Source organism: Stegostoma tigrinum, chromosome 37, assembly GCF_030684315.1.
Source record: "Stegostoma tigrinum isolate sSteTig4 chromosome 37, sSteTig4.hap1, whole genome shotgun sequence".
In the NCBI taxonomy this organism is placed as follows: Eukaryota; Metazoa; Chordata; class Chondrichthyes; order Orectolobiformes; family Stegostomatidae; genus Stegostoma; species Stegostoma tigrinum.
Genome location: NC_081390.1, coordinates 7,969,293 through 7,992,433, shown reverse-complemented (window position 1 = coordinate 7,992,433; position 23,141 = coordinate 7,969,293). Strand labels below are relative to the sequence as shown.

General features: G+C 42.5%; 1 protein-coding gene across 1 annotated transcript in view; it reads left to right on the top strand.

The window, feature by feature from the left end:
- Positions 1 to 7,846, top strand: part of LOC125467442 (pyroglutamylated RF-amide peptide receptor-like) — a 34,814-nt gene extending 26,968 nt beyond the window's left edge. The window contains exons 5-6 of the mRNA XM_059640339.1: positions 3,107 to 3,204; positions 7,429 to 7,846. Of these exons, the coding sequence (XP_059496322.1) occupies positions 3,107 to 3,204; positions 7,429 to 7,829 (499 nt within the window). The 3' untranslated portion in view covers positions 7,830 to 7,846. The remainder of the gene's footprint in view (positions 1 to 3,106; positions 3,205 to 7,428) is intronic.
- Positions 7,847 to 23,141: the final 15,295 nt, after the last annotated feature.

Below are 23,141 nucleotides of genomic sequence, written 5' to 3'. Positions count from 1 at the left end.
GGGTGAAACGTGGGAACTAACAGTTCAGGTATATGTGACTTTTCAAAAGGACAGGCAGGAAAATGTCACGGAATAACATTATTGGTACAGGATGGAATAGGTACAAAAGCATGATACGGTCTTGAACCTGAAGATAAAAAATAAAGAGCCCAAGAAGATACTGGTCGGAGTAGTTTATAGGTTCCCGAATGGTAGCTACGTAATGACTTAGAGAATATATCAAGAGATAGTGGGCGCATGTAACAAAGGCAATACATTAGTCATGGAGAACTTTAATCTTCACAGATTGATATGGTCAGATTGGCAGAGGAAGCTATAAAGACTTATTCACAGAGTGTTAAGAGGACAGTTTCCAAGAACAACATGTTGTGGATCTAACCATGAATCAGACGATGTGTAATGCATTTGATCTCAAAGTAAAAGATCCACTAGAAAACCTGGTAGAATTTAACATTCAGTTTGCTGGTGAGAAACTTGGGTTGGAACGAACCTTACTGAAATTAAATAAGGGTAATTATAAAGGAGTGAGTGCAGAGTTGACTGGAGTGGACTGAGAAGGAGGCTTAGGAGAAAAGATGATTGACGGCAGACGTTCAAGAAAATAGTTCATGAACAGAAACAACGATAGGAAGAAGGATCCTGTGAAGGGGTAAATTGACCAGGGCCAAATCAACAGAGTTAAAGAATGTGGCAAAGATTAGCGATTAAACCAGAGGATTGGGAGAGCTCTAAAATCCATTAAAATGGACCAAAACAACAATAACGAGGAAGAAAACTAGCTATGCATGTAGACTAGCAAGTAATATTGCTACAGACAGCAAGAGCTTCTTTAAATATATAAAAAAGGAAGAGAGTGGTGAAAGTGAACATGAAGCCCTTAGAGAATGAGGCGGGGGGTTATTAATTGTTAATTAATGTTATTATTATTATTAATTAAGTAAAATAAAATAAACCAGGAAATGGCAGAGGAATTGAATAGATACCTTGCATAAATCTTTAAGATGACACTAATAGCATTTCAAAAGTGATAAATAATCAAGTGACAAGAATAGGGGAGAAGATAAGTACAATAACTCACTAGAGAAAGTGTGCTAGGGAAACTAATGGGTTAAAGGCAAATGGATCCCCTGGATCTGATAGGTACATGAGATGAAAATAAATCAAACCTAAGCATGGTAAAATGCTTTGTTTTGCATGTAGTACAGCAGATTATAACATAAGGACAAATAGATCAGAAGTTGATTAGACAGAGTGAGGCAGACAGGGTTACAGCTGCACAGGAGGTGTACAAGAGCAAGATCAACATTAGATTTGAAGTTTGAGAAGTCCATTCAGCTGTCTAATAGTGGCAGGGTAGAAGCTGTTCTTCAACCTATTAGTATGTGTGCTTAATCTTTTGAGTTTTCTGCCCAAGGAAGAGAGTATAACCAGAGTGGGAGGGTTCTTTGACAATGTTGGGTGCCTGTCTGCAGCAATGAAAAGTGTAGACAGAGTCAATGGGATGGGGGTGGCGTTGTGGGAGGTTGGCTTGTGAGATAGTCTGTGTTCACAACATTCTGTAGTTTATGGTCCTGGGCCAAACCATTGCTGTACCAAGCAGTGATGCAGCCTAGGATTTTAAAGGATGGAGCTACAGAGATAATAGATACGCTGGTACTAATCTTCCAGGAATTCTTAGATTCTGGAAAAATTGCATCTTTTGAATTGAATGAATCAGGAGTGGAATCTGTTCCTTACCCCAATAATTCTGAGGCATCCTTGTGTCCAATTGGATCCAGCTATCAGAATAGGACTGACGCTGTGACATTCCTGATAACATGTGTAGCAATAATCATAAAGCATGTCATTAATAAAGAGAAATTCAAGTTGGCTTGAGATTCTTTTACCCAATATTATTAAGTTCAGAAAAGTAATTTGAGATAGCTTTTCATTTAAGATAAAATTCATTAGAAATATCACAAAATGGTATGATTACAATCAAGGTAGTCAATTAAAATGCTGATAACAAGAGAAATTGCTATTAAAAACTCAGCAGGTCTGGCAGCACCTGTTGAGAGAAATCAGAGTTAACATTTTAGGTCTGATGACACTTCTTCAGAATTAAACTTAGGCTTGATTAGATAGAATTTCATAGAAAAACAATACAGTAGTGGGTAAGCAAAATAACTGTACAGAGGCCAGTACCCCATCACCATGTGACTCCTTACTTACATGTGGTTCATACATAGACTCTGACCTATGTCTCTGAATCCCCTGTTTATATCTGTCAGCCAAGGCTCCCTGATTGGCCCAGGTTAACAACTCCAATTGAGGATCTCATGGTAAATGAGATCCATCTGGTTCCAATCACTATAGTAAACTGACAGGCTTCGTGGATCATAAGATCAGCTCAGCCTCATCAAACTCTTATACTCTGTAACTTACATTAGGACAGCTTACTTGAACTGATGGCAACAATACTAAGACCACAAAATTGCTTACACTTAGCAACCATTAACCATTCTGCTTTGAGAAACTTAGGGATGGCTGCAGAAAATTCACAGAACCAGTATTCTTTGAGATTAAACTTAAGCCCTTTGACAACCTAGTAACAACAGTGCAGAGATAATGGGAACTGCAGATGCTGGAGAATTCCAAGATAATAAAATGTGAGGCTGGATGAACACAACAGGCCAAGCAGCATCTCAGGAGCACAAAAGCTGACGTTTCGGGCCTGGACCCTTCATCAGAGAGGATGAAGGGTCCAGGCCCGAAACGTCAGCTTTTGTGCTCCTGAGATGCTGCTTGGCCTGCTGTGTTCATCCAGCCTCACATTTTATTATCTAACAACAGTGCAGTTGCAGCTTCCTCCTGCTGTTTGGTGAACTATTGGTATAGTACTAATGCACCATGAGGCCGTTGGAGTGAAGTGGAGGCAAATTTGTTGATAATTTCATAGCATTAAGTAGGATTAAGCATTTCATAACTCACTTGATACGTTAAACATTTTTAATTACCAGCGTGAAGTGTATGCAGAAGCTATAAGACTAAATGATATGTATGTTTGCTTGATAATAAATTCAATATACTCTTTCAAGTACGGATGTTGTTTGATCTTTTTCTACAGAAAGAAGAAACGTGCTGTTGTTATAATGATAACTATCGTTGCGCTCTTCACTATATGTTGGGCCCCATTCCATGTGGTGTATATTCTATTTGAATTCAGTAAGTAACTCTTTCATTCTCCTGTCACTTTTAATGCATTTACTTTGCTAAACTCTCAGCAACAACAACTATGTTTTGTTAAGTTAACGTAATTAAATTTCTATGGGCTTTTGGCAAGACCCGTAATTAAAAATAATTTAAAGCTGAACCATCGAAGTAATATTAGGAAAGATGCTCAATATCTAATTTAACACTTGGATCTGTGATGAGTTGCTTGATCTCATTTGGGGTGGTTTTGGGTGATTGGAGTCATAGAGATGTGCAACATACAAACAGGCCCTTTGGTCTAAATTGTTGATGCTAATCAGATAGCTACCAAATTATGTCTAGTCCTTCTGGGTGTGAGTTTGCTCGCTGAGCTGGAAGGTTCATTTTTAGACGTTTCGTCACCATTCTAGGTAACATCATCAGTGAGCCTCCGACGAAGCGCTGGTGTTATGTCCCGCTTTCTATTTATCTGTTTAGGTTTCCTTGGGTTGGTGATGTCATTTCCTGTGTTGGTGGTGTCATTTCCGGTTCTTTTTCTCAGGGGGTGGTAGATTGGCTCCAAATCAATGTGTTTGTTGATGGAGTTCCGGTTGGAATGCCATGCTTCTAGGAATTCTCATGCGTGTCTCTGTTTGGCTTGTCCTAGGATGGATGTGTTGTCCCAATCAAAGTGGTGTCCTTCCTCATCTGTATGTAAGGATATGAGTGATAGTAGGTCATGTCGTTTTGTGGCTAGTTGATGTTCATGTATCCTGGTGGCTAGCTTTCTGCCTGTTTGTCCAATGTAGTGTTTGTCACAGTTCTTGCAAGGTATTTTGTAGATGACGTTTGTTTTATTTGTTGTCTGTATAGGGTCTTTTAAGCTCATTAGCTGCTGTTTTAGTGTGTTGGTGGGTTTGTGGGCTACCCTGATGCCAAGAGGTCCGAGTAGTCTGGCAGTCATTTCGGAAATGTCTTTGATGTAGTGGAGAGTGGTTAAGGTTTCTGAGCCCGTTTTGTCTGTTTGTTTGGGTTTGTTGCTGAGGAATTGGCGGCCTGTGTTCATAGGGTACCCATTCTTTTTGAATACGCTGTACAGGTGATTTTCCTCTGCTCTGCGTAGTTCCTCTGTGCTGCAGTGTGTGGTGGCTCATTGGAATAATGTTCTAATGCAGCTTCGTTTGTGGGTGTTGGGATGGTTGCTCCTGTAGTTCAGTATTTGGTCCGTATGTGTTGTTTTCCTGTAGACGCTGGTTTGAAGTTCCCCATTGGCTGTTCGCTCTACTGTGACATCTAGGAATGGCAGAATGTTGTTGTTTTCCTCCTCTTTTGTGAATGTTATGCCAGTAAAGGGTATTATTGATGGTCTTGAAGGTTTCCTCTAATTTGTTTGTTTAGTGATGACAAAGGTGTCATCCACATAGCGGACCCAAAGTTTGGGTTGGATGATTGGCAGAGCTGTTTGTTCGAGTCTCTGCATTACTGCCTCTGCTAAGAACCCTGATATCGGAGATCCCATGGGTGTACCGTTGGTTTGTCTGTAGGTTTTGTTATTGAAAGTGAAGTGGGTGGTGAGGCATAGGTCCACTAGCTTGGTGATGTTGTCCTTGCTGATGAGGTTGGTGGTGTCGGGTGTATGTGTCTTCGGTTCTTCTAATAGTGTAGTCAGTGTTTCTTTGGCCAGTTTGATGTTGATGGATGTGATCAGGGCTGTTACGTCAAAGGAGACCATTATTTCATCCTCTTCTATCTTGGTGTCTTTGATGGTGTTCAGGAATTCTTGGGTGGAGCGAATGGAGTGGCGGGAGTCTTCCACTAGGTGTTTTAGTCTTTGGTGTAGTTCCTTGGCTAATCTGTAGGTTGGTGTTCCAGGTAGCGACACTATGGGTCTGAGGGGGCTCCTGGTTTGTGAATTTTTGGTAGTCTGTAGAAGCGTGGCGTGTTGGATCCATCTGGTTTCATTTTTGGAAGTCTCTCTTGTTTAATTCTCCAGATTTTTGAAGTTTTCTGAGTAAGGCTGTGATTCGGTTCTCTAGTTGCGGGGTCGGGTCTATCGCCACCTGTTGGTAAGTGTCGGTATCTGCAAGCAGTGCATTCGCTTTCTCAATGTAGTCTGTTTGGTTTAAAATGACTGTCAAGCGTCCTTTGTCTGCAGACAACAAATAAAACGAATGTCATCTACAAAATACCTTGCAAGAACTGTGACAAACACTACATTGGACAAACTGGCAGAAAGCTAGCCACCAGGATACATGAACATCAACTAGCCACAAAACAACATGACCCACTATCACTCGTATCCTTACATACAGATGAGGAAGGACACCACTTTGATTGGGATAACACATCCATCCTAGGACAAGCCAAACAGAGACATGCACGAGAATTCCTAGAAGCATGGCATTCCAACCGGAACTCTATCAACAAACGCATTGATTTGGAGCCAATCTACCACCCCCTGAGAAAAAGAACAGGAAATGACATCACCAATGCAGGAAATGACATCACCAACCCAAGGAAACCTAACCAGATAAATAGAAAGCAGGACATAACACCAGCGCTTTTTCGGAGGCTCACTGATGATGTTCCCTAGAATGGTGACGAAACGTCTAAAAACGAACCTTCCAGCTCAGCGAGCAAACTCACACCCAAAACCTCAACCTGAGCTACAAATCTTCTCAAAACTCGCTATGTCTAGTCCTATTTGCAAACAGCTGGCCCATATTCCTCTAAACCATTCTCATTCATGTACCCATCCAAATGCCTTTTATATATTGTAAATTTGCCAGCCACCACCACCTCCTTTGGCAGCTGATTTCCATCCATGCACCACCTGCGTGATAAAGTTACCCCTCAGGTCCCTTTTAAATCTTTCCCCTCTCACCTTAAACCTATGCCCTCTAATTTTGGACTCCCCCACCCTGGGGAAAATACCTTGGCTATTTACCCTATCCACGTCCGTCATGATTTCACAAACCTCTATAAGGTCACTCCTCAGCCTCTGGCACTCCAAAGAAAGTATCTCCACAGCCCTGAGATTACTAAAGGAGAAAAGCAGGCCTGAATCCATTGGATTCCATCCATTGCTCACCTGGGCAGGGTTCAGTAAATGTGCCACTTTGGGTTTCAGGCCCTTTCTGTTGAGACTTGATGGACTGAATGATTTATCAGAGGAATGGAAGTAAAGTTTGATTGTCTTCATGGGAGGAGAATGTTAGCAAAGAGAAAGACTCACTGAGAGGAGTGGATTTAAATTCTTTTGCTGGCCAACTGAGACTTTAGTGTCTCCACCATTGGGTAGTACCACCTTTAAAACACTCCCCACTCTTCTTTCATTGAATCTTCTATCACTGCAGTAAACATGAGGCTTTACCAATCTATTGATCGTCAGTGTTCCCACACTATCCCCAAATCCATTAAAAAATAAATCCTTCGGCCTACCTCATGCTGGGAGAGGGCAGCCATCACAGGAGGCTGTCAGGCTGTGTGCTAAAATCTCATCTGGAAAATTCATGGACAGTATTTGTCCCTTTCCCATTGCAAACCTGTGGAATGGTGAAGGACACACCAGGTTCGGTTTCCCCAATCCCTTGGGTACAGCCTTACAATTTCCAGGGAGAGAATGTGAAGAGATGGCCTGTGCATAATCAGCCAGCTAGCTGTCACCCTAACTTTGAGCTGTATTTTATGAACATTTCAAATCAAAACAATATGCATCAACAAAGGTGCTGCAAGCCCACGCTCGCTGAGTTAAGGGCTTAAGCGAGGGGTCAAGGGGCACAAGTTCAATGCTTGGAAGCCACGAATGAGGATGGAAAACTAAACAGTTTTCATGTGAAAAGGGAATACGCCTCTGGACTAGATCAATGGGCAAAGAAAATTGAGCAGGAGAGACTCATATTTGGCCGGCATCATAACACAGCTAAATCTGGATTATATGTGCTAATGCATGCAAAGTCGCATGCAATGATAAGCTGGAAAGCAAAGATAGATCTCCTGAAAAATGCATGTTCCCTCTCTTTTGTGGGGTGTAAGTAATGCTGCCAAAGCCACTTTGCTACATATCTGTATCTTCATTAGGAAATGGCAGTCTATTTCTGCCTTGGTCTATCAAAATATTATTTCCATCTCTACAAATGCTTATCCTGCCACTTAATGCCTCACATAATTAATAGGCAGCCACACAGTGCAGGACTGGAGTTACTTTCTCACCAAAGTCGTGACCTCTTCAATGTTGACTGAGTTCTGTTTCTACAGATAAGTTGGACGAGAAATACGATGATGTCACCATCAATATGATCATCGCCATTGTGCAAGCAATAGGCTTCTTCAACTCTTTCAATAATCCCATTGTCTACACCTTCATGAACGAAACCTTCAAGAACGATTGCTTCTCTTTCCTGTCATGTTGTGCTCACAGCCGACGTCAAAAGGCCACTGCCCGTGTGCAAAACCCAAACGCAGCTGCAAGGCCAGTTGCCTGGGTGGAGGGTCACCACCCAAAGAAACAAGTAAAAGCCGAGAAAAATAAGCAGATTGAGAATGTTGAGCTGAACTGGTGTGTGAATTATAAAACAGCGACTCATGAGCCAGGACAGTTACCCATTCTTCCATGTACTACTCACCAAGAGCTACCGTGCACCTCAGGTCATGGTTGAAGATGTTTCCTTTTCGTTGGCTCTATAGTTGATTTACACGTATCAGTGATGTTTGTACAGCTACAATTGCCTGAAGTGTTTTTTTTGCAGTAATACCAGGTGTCTCAAACAAACATTGCAATAGGATTGTGTAAAAACTGCAATCAGATCTGCTTCAACTCAGAGAGCAATCTGCATTTGTATAATACCTTGTACAGTCCAAAGCGTTTTGCAACTAAGTAAGTCCTTGTTGAAATGTAGTCACTGTTGCACGTGGCAACCAACTTGCAGACATCAGCCCTTGGTAAGCAGCAAATGAGCAAATGTTGGTTAACGTATAAATATTGGCCTGGACACTTGCTTTCCATTCTTTGAAAAATTGTCAAGAGGACTTTTACATCCAGTGAGAGGACATAAAGTTCATCTGAAATACAAGGGTGTGACTACTGTTTCCCCTCCAATACAACTCTCCCTCATTAATGTACTGGACCGTATGTCAATCTTTTAGTGACATTTGCCCTCATGATCTTTTAACTCAGAGCTGAGAGCCATGGCTAAGGCCTATAACTTGTTTTGATTTGATCTGGCTTGATTTATTATTGTCACATATACTGCAATACAGTGAAAAGTATCATAATGCGTGCTATTCAGCAAATCATACCTGACACAACTACATCAGAGTAACAGAACAAAATGCAGGATATAGCGTTACAGCTACAGGGAAGCTTCAACTCTAATACATGTCTACTCATAAATCTGATAGCAATGTGGAAAAATCTGCTCTTGAAACTGTTGAACATGTTTTCAAACGTTTGTATCTTCTGCCCAATGGAAGAAGGCAGAAGAGACTGTAACTTGGGTGGGTGCTGTCCCTGATTACGCTGGCTGCTTTCCTGAGGCAGCAGGAAGTGCAGATGGAATCAATGGAAGGAAGGTTGGTTTTCATGATGAACTGGGCTGTGTTCACAACTCTCTGTAATTTATTGCAGTCTTGGGAAAAGCAGTTGCTGTACTAAGCTGTGATACATCTTGATGAGATGCTATCTGTGGTGCATATATAAAAATCAGTAAGAGTCATTGTAGACATGCCAAATTTCCTTAGCCTCCTAAGGAAGTAGAGGCTTGGATGTGCTTTCTTGACTGTAGCATTAATGTGGATGGACCAGGACAGATTGTTGGAGATATTTCTTTCCAGGAGCTTGAAGCTCTTGACCATCTCCATCTCAGCACCAGTGGTACAGATGGTGCGTGTCCACCAGTCTGCGTCCTGAAGTTGAGGGAGAAATTGTTGTCTCTACACTATACCTCTATGCTCTTTATCTCTTTCTTTTACTGTGACTTGCATTGTTTGAGATCCGACCAACCATGGTGGTGTCATCAGCAAACTTGTAACTGGAGCTGGAGCTGATTTTGGCCACACAGTCATGAGTGTATGAGGGGTAAGGTGCTGAGTATGCAGCTTTGGGGGGGGCACTGGTGTTGAAGATTATGTTGGAAGAGGTGTTGTTCCCTAGCCTTACTGATTGTGGTCTACAGGTCAGGAAGTCAAGGATCCAGTTGCAGAGTACAGAGCAGGGTCCTAGGCCTTGGAGCTTGGAGTGAGTTTGATTGCAATTATGGTGTTGAAGGTGGAGGCAAAGTCAATAAATAGGAGTCTGACAGAAGTGTCCTTGTTTTCCAGGGATGAGTGTGGGGAAGGGAGATGACATTTGCTATGGATCTATTGTGACAGTAAGCAAATTGTAGTGGGTCAAGGCAATCTGGGAGGCTGGAGTTGATGTGTGCCATTACCAGCCTCTCAAAGCACTTTATAATGGGTGTCAGAGCCACTGGATGGTAGTCATTAAGGCACACTGCCCGATTTTTCCTTGGCACGACGATGATAATGATCTTGAAGCAGGTGGGAACCTCACATTGTAGTAAGGCGAGGTTAAAGATATCTGCAAATACTCCCACCAGCTGATCTGTGCAGGATCTGAGCACATGGCTGGGACTCTATCTGGGCCAGTGGCTTTCTGTGGGTTCACCCTCAAGGAAGCCATACTGACATCTACGGTAGTGACCGTGGGTACAGGAGCACCTCAGGTTGTCGGGGCATGTGATGTCAATTCACTGAGCTTCTGTTCGAAATGAATTGAGAGTACATTGAACATATCGGGTTTGTGTCTGGGATTCCAGTTTAGTCTGGTATTGTCTCTTGGTGCCCGTGACGGTTTTGTGAAGACCATACATAAAATTCCTGTATAGGTCAGGGTCATCCATACTAAACGCCTCAGACCTAGACCTCAGTAGGGAGTGTGAGGCCACCACGATCCTTCCTGCCAATGGACTTAATTTGGGTCGAAATGGGGACCCTACCTGCCACCCTCACGCCCAATGCATTAAAAGCGCCACACTGGGGGAAAAAGCATAAAATTCTGCCCAAGATCAGCAGTAGGGAAGAGGAACATTAAGGAGATGGTGTCAATACATTGCTTAACCAGATTCTGCAGAGCAACGCTGAGTACGAGAAGGTGTCAAATTGATGCATCGCTACTGTTAAGGATCTGTGAGAACACTATTCAGTTAGAGATAGTAGGAACTACTGATGCTGGAGAATATGAGATAAGAAGGTGTAGAGCTGGATGAACACAGCAGGCCAAACAGTATCAGAGCAGCAGGAAAGCTGATGTTTTCAAAAATGGGGGAGGGGAAGGGGATTCTGAAATAAATAGTGAGAGAGAGAGAGGGAGAGGCAGATGGAAGATGGATAAAGGAGCAGATAGGTGGAGAGGAGATGGACAGGTCAAGGAGGCAGGATGGAGCCAGTAAAGGTGACTGTAGGTGGGGGTTGGTCAGCCCAGGGAAGATGGACAGGTCAAGGAGGCAGGGATGAGGCTGGTAGGTAGGAGGTGGGTTGGAGGTTGAGGTGGGAGATGTGGATAGGTCGGAGAAAGGATGGACAGGTTAGGGAGGGACAAGCTGGGCTGGTTTTGGGATGCGTTCGGGGGAGGGGAGATTTTGAAGCTTGTGAATTCAACATTGATACCGTTGGGCTGCAGGGTTCCCAAGAGAAATATGAGTTGCTGTCCCTGCAACCTTTGGGTGGCATCACTGTGGCACTGCAGGAGTCCCAGGATGGACATGTCGTCTAAGGAATGGGAGGGGGAATTGAAGTGGTTCATGACTGGGAGGTGCTGTCGTCTATCGCGAACCAAGCGTAGGTGTTTCACAAAGCAGTCTCCAAGCCTTCGCTTGGTTTCCCTGATGTAGAGGATGCCACATCGCGAACAGCGGATACAGTATACCACATTAGCAGATGTGCAGGTGAGCATCTGTTTGATGTGGAATGTTTTCTTGAAGCCTGGGATGGGGGTGAGGGGAGAGGAGTAGGGGCAGGTGTAGCACTTCCTGCGGTTGCAGGGAAAAGTGCCAATTAGTCCCACTCCCAAGAACATATCCCACAGCCCTGCATTTCATTTGGGCATTCCATTTCTTCTTGAATGGTAGCGTTGAATCTGCTTTGCATCACCCATATTCGGATTACGACAGCTGGCTTGGCAAATAAATCTCATCATCTCATCAGCTTTTGGAGATTGCAGAGTTTTGTGATACTGAACATGTACGTGGTTGGGGCTGTAGCTCTGTTCCAGGAATTCTGTGAAGGCCCAGATTGAACTGTGTACAATTGAAGGCTTTGAAAGATCTGGATGCACTACAGAGGTTTTAATGAAGCAGAGTTGAGGATCAGTTAAACAAGATGAACATTATTTACTTGTTATTACCTTGATGGTATTTATTTCATATCTTTTATTCATTTTTCTTCTAGTGGCCTGTCTTCAATTTTAAGCCTGGTATTTCTTACTGCTATATTGTTAGCTATTGAATGAACTATGCCTTGTCGTGTCACTACTTTCTGATTGGTTACTTTGTCCCTTATAAAGCTTCAATAAACAGTTAATTAAAAGATATGATTCAGAGAGTGATGTATTTTATTGGTTTTTGTGTTTTGAGTTCCTGAATAAAGTTGTTGGTATTCCTTACTTCATACAGCAAATAGAGGGGCCTTGTGGTTAATAGCATTCTTGCCCGTCAATTAGAAGCTCTGGGTTCAAGTCCATCTCTAGTGTTCATAGAGTTTCTAGCCCCTCCTTTGTGGAGAGAGATTATTACTTGGGCAGCCTCGCAGTGCTCATCCCATGTCCAATATCTGTTCCCTATTTATTTGTGCTCAATGCCAACTCGTCTGTTTCTATTAATCTTAACAGGCTATATGAAAAAAAAATCTGAACAATGTCATTGAAAAAAAAATAACATTCAGGACCTGACAGTCGAGGGAGGTACATTCTGAAACAATCAGAAATTGCTGGAAAAACTCAGCAGGTCTGACAGCACCTGTGGACAGAAATAAGAGTTAACCTTTCGGATCCAGTGACTCTTCACTCAGAGGATGCATCCTTAATCTGGCAAACAGATCCAGTACTTACATTCATTTTTATAGCTCCAGGCAACAATGTGCAGTACAAATGTATATTTTGCTGCAAACATGGACTGCCAATGGTCAATATTGTACCAATTTATGGGCATTTGATTTAATTTGGCTGGATGGAAGATCTATCTCCTTGCCCGCTCCATGCTGGAAGTTGCAATGCTCTGGACCAGACCTGAAGAAGATTAGAATTCAAGATATGCTTGCTGTAAATACTGCTAACTGCGCCCTGTCTAGTTTTAAAGGCTGCAATATCAATAGTTAATGAAAGCAAAGTCCAAGAGTTCAGTGAAATGTAACGGCATTGAAAATCTTGAGAAGTGCGCCATCTTTTATATCCATCAAGACGTTTAATCATAAATAAAGTAAATTACAGGCTAAATCATCAAAGGTGTTTTCGTACTCAGTCTTTATTTAGAGGTTGCTCTTAAAGGTAAAAATAAACTCTAGAGAAAAGAACACAGCCTCCTCTCATGTTATGCTGAGATTAGAAGAAATTTCTTCATCCAGAGAGTAGGTGGAATTCATTACCATAGAAAACAAGCAATGCTGAGACATTGTATGATTTCCAGAAGGAGTCGGAGTTTGCACTTGGGCCTAGAGGTATCAAAGAATATGGGGAAAAGAGGGAACATGTTTTTAAGTTAGAAGATCAACCACATATTAGTGAGTGGCAGAGCAGGCTCAAGGGGCCGAATGGCCTATTCCTGCTCCTATTTTCCATGTTACTATGTGTCTGTGGTACAACTTGTTGCTTCCTTTCTCAAATTGATTTTCTCGCATTTCAGTCCTGATGAGTTCAGACAAAAGATTTTGACCAAATTTTCAGCGAAGTTTAAAGTCCAGTTCAATACAGTCAGGTGACAGAGCCAGGTCTGTCAATGGTAGGACCAAATGATAGGTAAATAGAAGCTCGGGTGAGAAAAATGGAATCTTTGGGGCCTTGGAGAGGTGTGGATGGAAAGCACTTGAGCAATCATTTTAACAAATGGGTATATTTATCATCACCTATCTATTCCAATGGAGACCATTCAATTGGAAAATATTTCCAATCACCTGTATCTGGCTCAGATATCATTAACATCTGACTAGATATGTCAGATATCATTGACATGCTGCCACTGATTGGGAATGTGTCATTACCGGGTTTGTGAATAGAGTTAAACACTGTAGAATCCTCAGCCTATTGTCCTATCACTGACCTAATGACAGGAAGATGGTCAATATTGAAATAGTTGAAGATGGTTGAATGCAGAATGCATCTGTGAGAGATGGATATAATGTTAGGCTGCAGCTAGGACGATTAGTATCTGATAATGACTTACAAGCCTTATCTTTTGTGTCAGGTCTGACTTCCCTCTGACTTTGATCCCAAGTGACCTCAGTTGGTCAGGATTCTTAAGCGACAATATTGGTCAGATCTTCTCCTGATATCAAGGGGAGCGATGTTAAATCTTCTGTTGCGTTCAGCTGTTCTGTCTACATCAGGATTGAGATAAGTTTTGGAGCTGACTGCTTCCAATGTACATTAAAATGAGCAGGTTAAAAGAGAATAAATATGATTTGTTTATGATTGCTGACTTTTTCAATCTTTATAAAGAATGCTGAAGGGTGGGTGTGGTTGATTGGATGGCAACTGTCTCAGATTTACATTGCTTTTGAAGTAAATACGATCTTTCACAAAATTGGTTTGATAGATTTGTCACAGAGAAAGCAGTAATTGCTCAGCAATCAACAAAATAAAAATAAATGAAATCTGAAAAGATTGTCTCAATACTTAATAGCAGAAGCAGCATATTCATTTTCAATAGTCTTTGGTTGTACAGAACTTGAGAATTGTTGCAGAAAGGCACACAATCTAAAAGGTTTTCATTAACACACAGCAGATTATTCACAAGAACACCACTAAAAGCAGAAAACCAATACTTATGCTCTATGAAGGAATGCGCCTATTAGTTGACAGGTGGATTCTGATTGGTAGAGGTGCTACCATGAAGATTACAGCAGGTAATGATTGACAATTAGCTGCCAAGCTTTGTGCCTTGCAGGTTGACTCTAATCGGCAGGGCATTGGCCTGAGAAATGAACCAGCGAATGGACGTCACCGATTTTGTTAAGCACATGCTCTTTCTGTCTGTAAACAATGGATCCTTTTGTATTCATTCATGCAGCTTCCTGACCACGCTAATGTGCCACACTGTGAGCCCAGCTGACAAGTTGGCATTTTAGTGTAATTCTTTACCCACTCAGAATTATCCAGCAAATGCTGCCTATCAGCAGAATTAGATCTAATGTTGGACACTGCGCTATGGCTTTTGAAAGCATGAGTTAATCGGGTATAAACCATGCTTTGCTTGTTGTGAGCAGCTATAGGGTAATGCTGCTTGATACAATCTGCCAGCCTTTGAGGTATGGTGGTATTTGCTAACACCAACGCATGCACATTATGTACTGCTTTAAATTCTGCATGCACAGATTTCGAGCAAGGCAGCAGGGGGAGTAAGCAACTGGAATGGGCGATAAGAAATCGTGACTGTGGGGAGGGGTTAGAGATCCGGAGGATGCAGGAGAGGGGGTGAGGTGGAGATTGGGATCCAGGAGAGAATTGGAGGGGTAGTAGGAGGTTGAAAAATAGGAGAGCTGGGGCGGAGGGGCGCAAAAGAGAGATAAAGAGTGCTCCTGGGCCCTCCTTGTCACACCCTGCTGCCTGCCAAGCCCCTCTTTTTGGGCCCTTTTTCCTTCTCACTCTGGGGGTTCTCTTCCATCCTGCAAACCCTCACCCCATCACTGAAGCCTTATTCAAAATTGTACAGGCTTCCCTGCGCATGTAATGCATTTGCACATAACTTCACATGTAAAGTCTATACGATGACGACAGTGCTTGGAACTGCATTCCCAATGAACATGCAAACATAGTCACATGTGGATGTGAGTTTGCTCGCTGAGCTGGAAGGTTAGTTTTCTGACGTTTCGTCACCATTCTAGGTAACATCATCAGTGAGCCTCCGGTGAAGCGCTGGTGTTATGTCCTGCTTTCTATTTATCTGTTTACGCAGGAAATGACATCACCAACCCAAGGAAACCTAAACAGATAAATAGAAAGGGGACATAACACCAGCGCTTCGTCGGAGGGTCACTGATGATGTTACCTAGAACGGTGACGAAACGTCTGAAAACTAACCTTCAGCTCAGCGAGCAAACTCACATCCAGAACCTCAACCTGAGCTACAAATCTTCTCAAAACTCGCTAGTCACATGTAGTTGTCGGTGTCAGGTAACCCTGCTTTGCGATATATAGTTTACACATCTGGCATCACACTGTTGCTGAAATTCATATCCAATGTCTTATTGGATATGCCTCATAGGCAGAACTTTTTGGGTTTGACACTAGCATCTGGTTAGTGGTTTTCTTGCCAGTCATCTTAATGAATTCAATAATCTGTAGAATCCCTACAGTGTGGAAACAGGCCCTTCAGCCCAACAAGTCCATACCAACCCTCAGAAAATCCCACCCAGACCCCGTCCCTGTAACCCACCTAATCTACACATCCCTTTTGGGGGTGGCACAGTGGCTCAGTGGTTAGCACTGCAGCCTCACAGCACCAGGGACCCAGGTTCAATTCCACCCTCGGGCGGCTGTCTGTGTGGAGTTTGCACATTCTCCCCGTACCTGCATGGGTTTCCTCCGGGTGCTCCGGTTTCCTCCCACAGTCCAAAGATGTGCAGGCTAGGTGGATCGGCCATGCTAAATTGCCCATAGTGTTCAGGGATGTGTAGCTTAGGTGGGTTATAGGGGTATGGGTCTGGGTGGGGCTCTCCAAGTGTCAGCCTGGACCTAGGAAACCCACACAGACACGGGGAGAATGTGCAAACACCACACAGACAGTTGCCTGTGGGGAATCAAACCCAGGTCCCTGGTGCTGTGAGGCTGCAGTGATAACCATTGAGACACCGTGCCGCTCATTTTGATAAACAGTGCATTCCACAAACTTTCAACTGTGTGCGAAAGATTTTCCCACATCACATTTGCTTCTTTTGTAAATTGTCTTTTATCTGTGCCCTCTTATTCTCAATCCTTTCATGAGAAGGGACATTTTTTAAAAACTTCACTCGTAGGATGTGGACATTGCTGGCTGTGCCCAGAGATTATTGCCAGTTCCTAGTTGCTCTTGAGAAGGTGGTGATGAGCTGCCTTGAACTTCCGCAGCCCATGTACTGTAGCCATAGCAGGGTGGGAGTTCTAAGATTTTGATCTAGTGACCCTGAAGAAATGGCGATAGTCAGAAAAGTGAATAGTTTGGGGAGGAGCTTAGAGGTTGTGGTGTTCCGATATATCTGCCCTTGTTGCTTTTTCCTTTTCGATGGAAGACGCTGTCAAAGGATCTTTAGGGAATTTCTCCTTATCTACTGTGTTCAGCCCAAAAAAGTCCTCCTCCTTATCAATTTTGAAATCTTCTAGGAACCATGTCACTTCCTCTCTCACCACAGAATACTAAAAAATTCTTCCTCAGTAAAGTCAGATGCAAAGCATTCGCTAATTGTCAATGACATGCTGTTGAAGTGTATCTGCAATTGCTAAGGGAAACATGACATCCAAATCTTTGGTAAAAATAGCAAATGTGACAGTGGCTAGGTAGTAATTTTCTTTTAGTAATGTTTGAAAGGATAATATAGGTTGGGGAACCAGGGGAATCTCTCCTACCCTACTGGAAGACACCATGGGATCTATAACATCCACCCAAGTGGGAGGCCGGGGCTGTTGTTTAACTTTGCAGTAGAACTGTGGCTCTTCTGACATTGCAGCATCGCCACAGGTTCGGTACGCAAGTCTTTTCAGTGTGACTTCAACACACAACCTCCCGAGTTGGAGTAATGCTGGCAAGTAGTAGATGACTAATCCAGCAGGCTCAGGCAAATGTTCTGGGTATTAGATTTGAATTACACTTTGGCAGAGGGAGAAATTGGAATTCTGATGAATCTGGAATTTAAAGCTAACTTAATGGCAATCACTTCCAAATGTCATAATATCCCAGCTAGTTCACAAATGTGCTTTGGAGAAGGAAATCTGCCATCCTTACCAGGTTTAGCCATAATTGTGGCTGACACTTAATTGCGCTCTGCTATTGAGTTCCCAGGCAATAACTGATGCCCACATCCTATGACTAAATGATATAAAAATACCCAGAGACTACTTAAACTTGAAAGGGTTCAGAAAAGATTTACAAGGATGGTGCCAGGGTTGGATGTTTGATCCCTGGGGGGAGGCTGAATAGACTGGGGCTACTTTCCCTGGAGCATTGTTGGTTGAGGGTTGAGCTTATAGAGGTTTATAAAATCGTGAGGGGCATGCGTAGGGTGAAGTGCCTTGGTCTTCCTTACATGGCAGGGGAGTCCAAAACTAGAGGGCATAGGTTTAAGGTGAGAGGGGAACGATTTAAAAAGGACCGAAGGGCAAACTTTTCATGCAGAGGGTGGTGCACGAATGGAATGAGCTGCCAGAGGAAGTGGTGGAGGCTGGTACAATTACAACATTTAAAAGGCATCTGGATGAGTACATGAACAGGAAGGGTTTAGAGGTATATGGGACAACTGTTGGCAAATAGGACTAGATTAGTTTAGGATATCTGGTTGCTATGGAAATGTTGGGCCGAAGGGTTTGATTTCCTGCTGTACAACTCTATGACTCCAAATGTCCTTTAGAGAAGGAAATATGCCATCCTTACAGGTTTGGCTAACGTTGTGGCTGATAATTAACTGGCCTCTGCCCTTGAATCCCATGACAATTGGGGATGGGCTATAAATGATGCCCACATCCTATGAACAAAGAATACAAAAATACTCAGAGACTACCACTGTGAATCATGGCTAAAATCTGGGTCAATACTAGAGCAGTTAATCCCTGACCTGAAATTAGAGTTGAGGCCTTGAGATTAGCCAGGAATTTAATGCCAGCTATTCAAATACACTTACACTGAACAGAGGGAGGACAGCAGAAAACTGAATACCAACCCACAAAAGCTAACTGGAAATGCAAGCCGAATGATGTGAATAGGGATGGTAACATTGGATCTAGTTTCAAATGAATAACGTTGTATATTCTGAACTCATGGACTACATAGTCCCTGTAGCAGTCAGGGACTGTGTCACACCATCCTAACTGTATGCATCAGTGGGGTTATTGTTAACATTATTTGGTCATTGTATACATTTGACAATGCAGTTGAACTCAGCCTGCTGTGATCCTGCAGGCACTGCTGTGCATGAAATGTACCTTGTTGTTAGACACCTCTTCTACTATGTATCAGAATTAAATTGGAATATAGCTAAAAGCACAGCTCAAGTTTTGCTTTTTTTTAAATAAAACCTTTCACAACCTAAAAAGTCCCAACACAGATTACTGATAATATACCACTTATGAAACATAAAAACATAGAAAAAAGATGCAGGAGTTGGCCATTCAGCCCTTCAAGCCTGCACCACCATTTAATGTGATCATGGCTAAGTATGTAATTTCAATATACCACTCCTGAGCTCTCCCGATACTCTTTGATCCATTTAGGCACATCCAGCTCCCTCTTGAATATATCTAAAGAACTTGCCCCAGCAGGTTTCGGTGGAGAGAATTCCGCAGGTTCACAACTCTCTGAGTGAAGAAATTCTTCCTCATCTCATTCTTGAATGGCTTACCCCTTATTCTTAGACTGTGACCCCTTGTTCTAGGCTCCCCTAACATTAGGAACATTCTTCTAGCATTTAGCCTGTCCAGTCTAGGATTTTACGTGTTTCTATGAGACACCCCCTCATTCCAGCAAATACAAGCCCAGTTGATCCAGTCCTTCTTCATAGGTCATCCTGCCAACCCTGGAATCAGTCTGGTGAACCTTTGCTAGACTCCCTCGATAGCAAGAATGTCTTTCCTCGGTTCAGGAGACCAAAACTGCATACATTACTCAAGGTGTGAGCTCACCAAGGCCCTATATAAATGCAGCAAGACTTCTTTACTCCCATACTCAAACTATCTCACTTCAAAGGCTAGCATGTCATTAGCTTTCCTCACTGCCTACTGTACCCACATGCCAACATTCAGTGCCTGTTCCACCATAGCACCCAGGTCTTGTTGCACCTCACCTTTTCCTGAGCTGCCACCATCTGATAATAATCTGCCTTCCTGTTTTTGCAGCCAAAGTGGATAACCTCACATTTATCTACTTTATATCGCATTTGGCAAGTATTTGAAGGATAGTCACCTTTGCGGTAGAGGATGTGTGAAAGCCTATTAAGAAAATCAGCAAATCAGTGCAGATATTAAAGTGTCAAAGTAATTATGGGAATACAACTGAATAAGAAAAAGTTAATGTAGAATTTGATTCTTTGCCAAAACCCAAGTCATAAAAACCTTATGTTCCTGTACCTGCCAGAAGTTCAAGAAACCTTGTGGCTGTGCACAAGGCGTGATATTCCTTGAAGCTATTTTGATCTTCAAGAATTCTCTCTTGCAGAACAAATAACAGACAAAAAAAAACAAAGAAGTGGAGACCTGAAACAAAAATGGAAATTGCTTATGAAACTCAGCAGCTCTGTTATTATTCCAGGGAAGAAAGCAGAGTTAATGTTTTGAGTCTGGTACTGATAGCAGTTGGGAAAATGTGGTATTTGTGCTGAAGATGAGGTTTTGGTGAAGTGAGGGGGAAAGAAATGAGTGGATTAGTGGAGAGGGAGCCCAGAGAGACAGAGACAGAGAGACAGAGACAGAGAGAAGCAGAGAGATGAAAGGGATCGATAAATGAGGGGGATTGTTCCCTCTGGTCAAGTCCTCCTCCATTCTTAACATTTCCCCACAATCCTACAGCAATCACAGAAGATGTATTATCTGGCCATTTAACTCCTCCCTCCTCACTAACCAAGGATCCAGATACACCTCCTGGGTGATGCAGTGATTTACTGCTCTTCATTCAATCTAGTCTACTTCATGTACTGTTCGCAATGTGGTCTCCTCTACACTGGGAGGCAAAATGCAGACTGGGCAACCGCTTTACAGTGCACCTACCTTATGCCTGTAAAAGTAGCCCTGAGGTTCCAGATGGCTTCCTCTTGAACACCCCATTGTGTTCCCACTCCAACATTTGTGTCGCAGTCCTAGTGCAGTGTTCCAGCAAGCCTCAGCACAAGCTCAAAGAACAACAACTCATCTTCTACTTGGGACCCTGCAGTCCCTAGGACTTAAGCATTGAGTTCAATAACTTCACAGCCTGATTGCTTTCATGTCTTTTTTATATCTAATTCGCATGCCCAATGCTGTTATGACTTGGGTTTGCTTTAGCATAGCTTTCACCCCATCTCAGGCTGATCAAGACATTACACGGTCTGTGTTGAATGCAATCTGTCCATTCTCTGCCATCCTCAGCTCTCAATATCACTTATTCAGCTCCTCTCCTAGGAGCTGAGTGCCAGTGCGACTGAGTTAAAAGGGCTTTTATTTTGAACCTTTCATTTCTTTATTTTTCTCATTTATTATTACGAGTTTTTACTTTTGTACCTAGGAAGGCACAAAGGTTTGTAATGCAGGGCCTTTTATTGCTTTATTTTTCTAATCGTTTTCTTAAAAATCCGTACCTTGGTACCTTTGTACTAAAGATGGAACCTTAAGTGCTGGCTAGTGAATTTTTCACTGCACTCATGTGAGTCCATGTGACTATAAAGCTAATTCTAATTCTCTTTTGGCCTGCACTGCAATTCACAATGGACATAGGAAATTGCTTTCAGAGGACTATTTTCAAAGTGGCATAGAAATTACTTAAAGCTAGATTGTAACTGTCACACGTATCACTATAGTTACCTCGTCCACAACCTTGGAGGTGAGACCTCTGGGGAAAGAAAACTCCATTTAATGTGCCAACTATTTTTAGGTAGATTTGAAGATTGTGATTCACTTGCAAGCAGAATTGTCATACTACATTTCTTTCCTTGGTGAATATGAAGTCAACATGAATTTTAATTGGATACATTACTGAAATTTACTCCTTATAAGTAAATTACTATGGATATGTGAACTACTTTAATTATCCCCTACTCTAAAATGTGCAAACAATACAGCACAGGAACAGATGTTTCAGCCCAAAAAGCCTGTGTCAATTCCTAGTCCTTATTTAGAACCACTATTTATTGTGGTTTTTGAGTTCTGAGGACAGGTCACCGGGCCCAAAACGTTAACTCTATTTTCTCCTTCACAGATGCTGCCAGACCTGCGGGGCTTTTCCAGCAACTTCTGTTTTTGTGCCTGATTTACAGCGTCAGCAGCTCTTTTGGGTTTTTTTTTGTGGTTTCAACCCTTTGTTCACTTCCCATTCATGTATTTATCAAGATACGCTGTAAACATTGCTAACATACTTGCTTCCAACACCTCCAATGGCAGTGCATTCCAGGCACCTACCACCCTCTGAGTGAAAGATTTTCCTCACAGCTCTCCCCTCAACTTTCCCCCTCCCACTTTGAACCTGTGGCCTCTTGTAGTTGGCCTTTCCACTCTTGGAAAAATCCTCTCACTACCTGACCTATCCATACCTCCATTTATTTTGTAGACTTCTATCGAGGTCAGCCTTCAGCCTCTGTCTTTCTAGTGAAAACAATCCGAGTTTATCCAACATCTCCTCATAACTAAAACCCTACAGGCCAGGCAACATCCCAGCAAACCTTTTCTGCACTCTCTCCAAAGCCTCATATCCTTCTTGTAGAGTAGCAACCAGAATTATTAAAATGTAGCCATTATTATAATGTAATTTAGGACTCTATTCGTGTAATGAAATATGAGTAAGCAAACACAAACAAGTTCGAGGCTCACATGTAACACTTCAAAGACCCACAATCAAATAAAGAGCTCCAGAAGTAGTAAGTCAGGATTTTACATACTGATATTGACAAACTTGTTGTGTTTCTGCTCTAACATTATATACAAACACAATTTACAAGGATGTTGCCTGGGTTGGAGGGTTTGAGCTATAGGGAGGGGCTTTTTTTTCCCTGGGGCATCAGAGGCTGAGGGTGACTTTATACAGGTTTATAAGATCATGAGGGGCATGGACAGGGTGAATAGCCAAGGTATTTTATCCCACGGTAAAGGACTCCAAAACTAGAAGGGCATAGGTTTAAGGTGAGAGGGGAAAGATTTAAAAGGGATCTAAAGAGTAACATTTTCATGCAAAGGGTTGTGTGTGTATGAAACAAGATGCCAGAGGAAGTGGTGGAAGCTGGCACAATAACAACATTTAAAAGGCATCTGGATGGATACATGAACAGGAAGGCAAATGCTGGCAAAAGGGATTGGATTAATTTAGGATATCTGGTTGGCATGGATGAGTTGGACTGAGGGGTTTGTTTCCATACTGTACAGCTCTATGATTCTATGACACCTGCACTAACAGTACAGAACTATTCTGAAGGAACAGTGGGATTAAAAGGTCACCACATTGTACTATTTTCTAAGTTAAAACTAAAGATACTTGAAAAATAAACTGGCCTTCTTGGTCACGTTTCATCATAGACACCAGAAATGATAATGGTAAATCCAGTCCTGTTGAACCTACAAAGTCCATCCAGAGCTGATATTTTAACTGGGACACCTGTCCCACAGGCTAGTCAAGCTGTTGTGGTTAACAGCCTTAAACCCTTGTGGGGGTTAGCTCTGATCTGGATTATTTCTCTGGTAACCTCTCCAGGTAAATTTAAGCTAGAAGGTTTCGCAGACACTTGTGTGGATCTGAGGAACTGATCCTTCTCTACCAAAGGAAAGGAATCAACAGAGTATATTCCTTTCAATTGATAGCCTTCCTTAATCACCCTGGAATTATAAGAAGGACGGATTCTCTTTT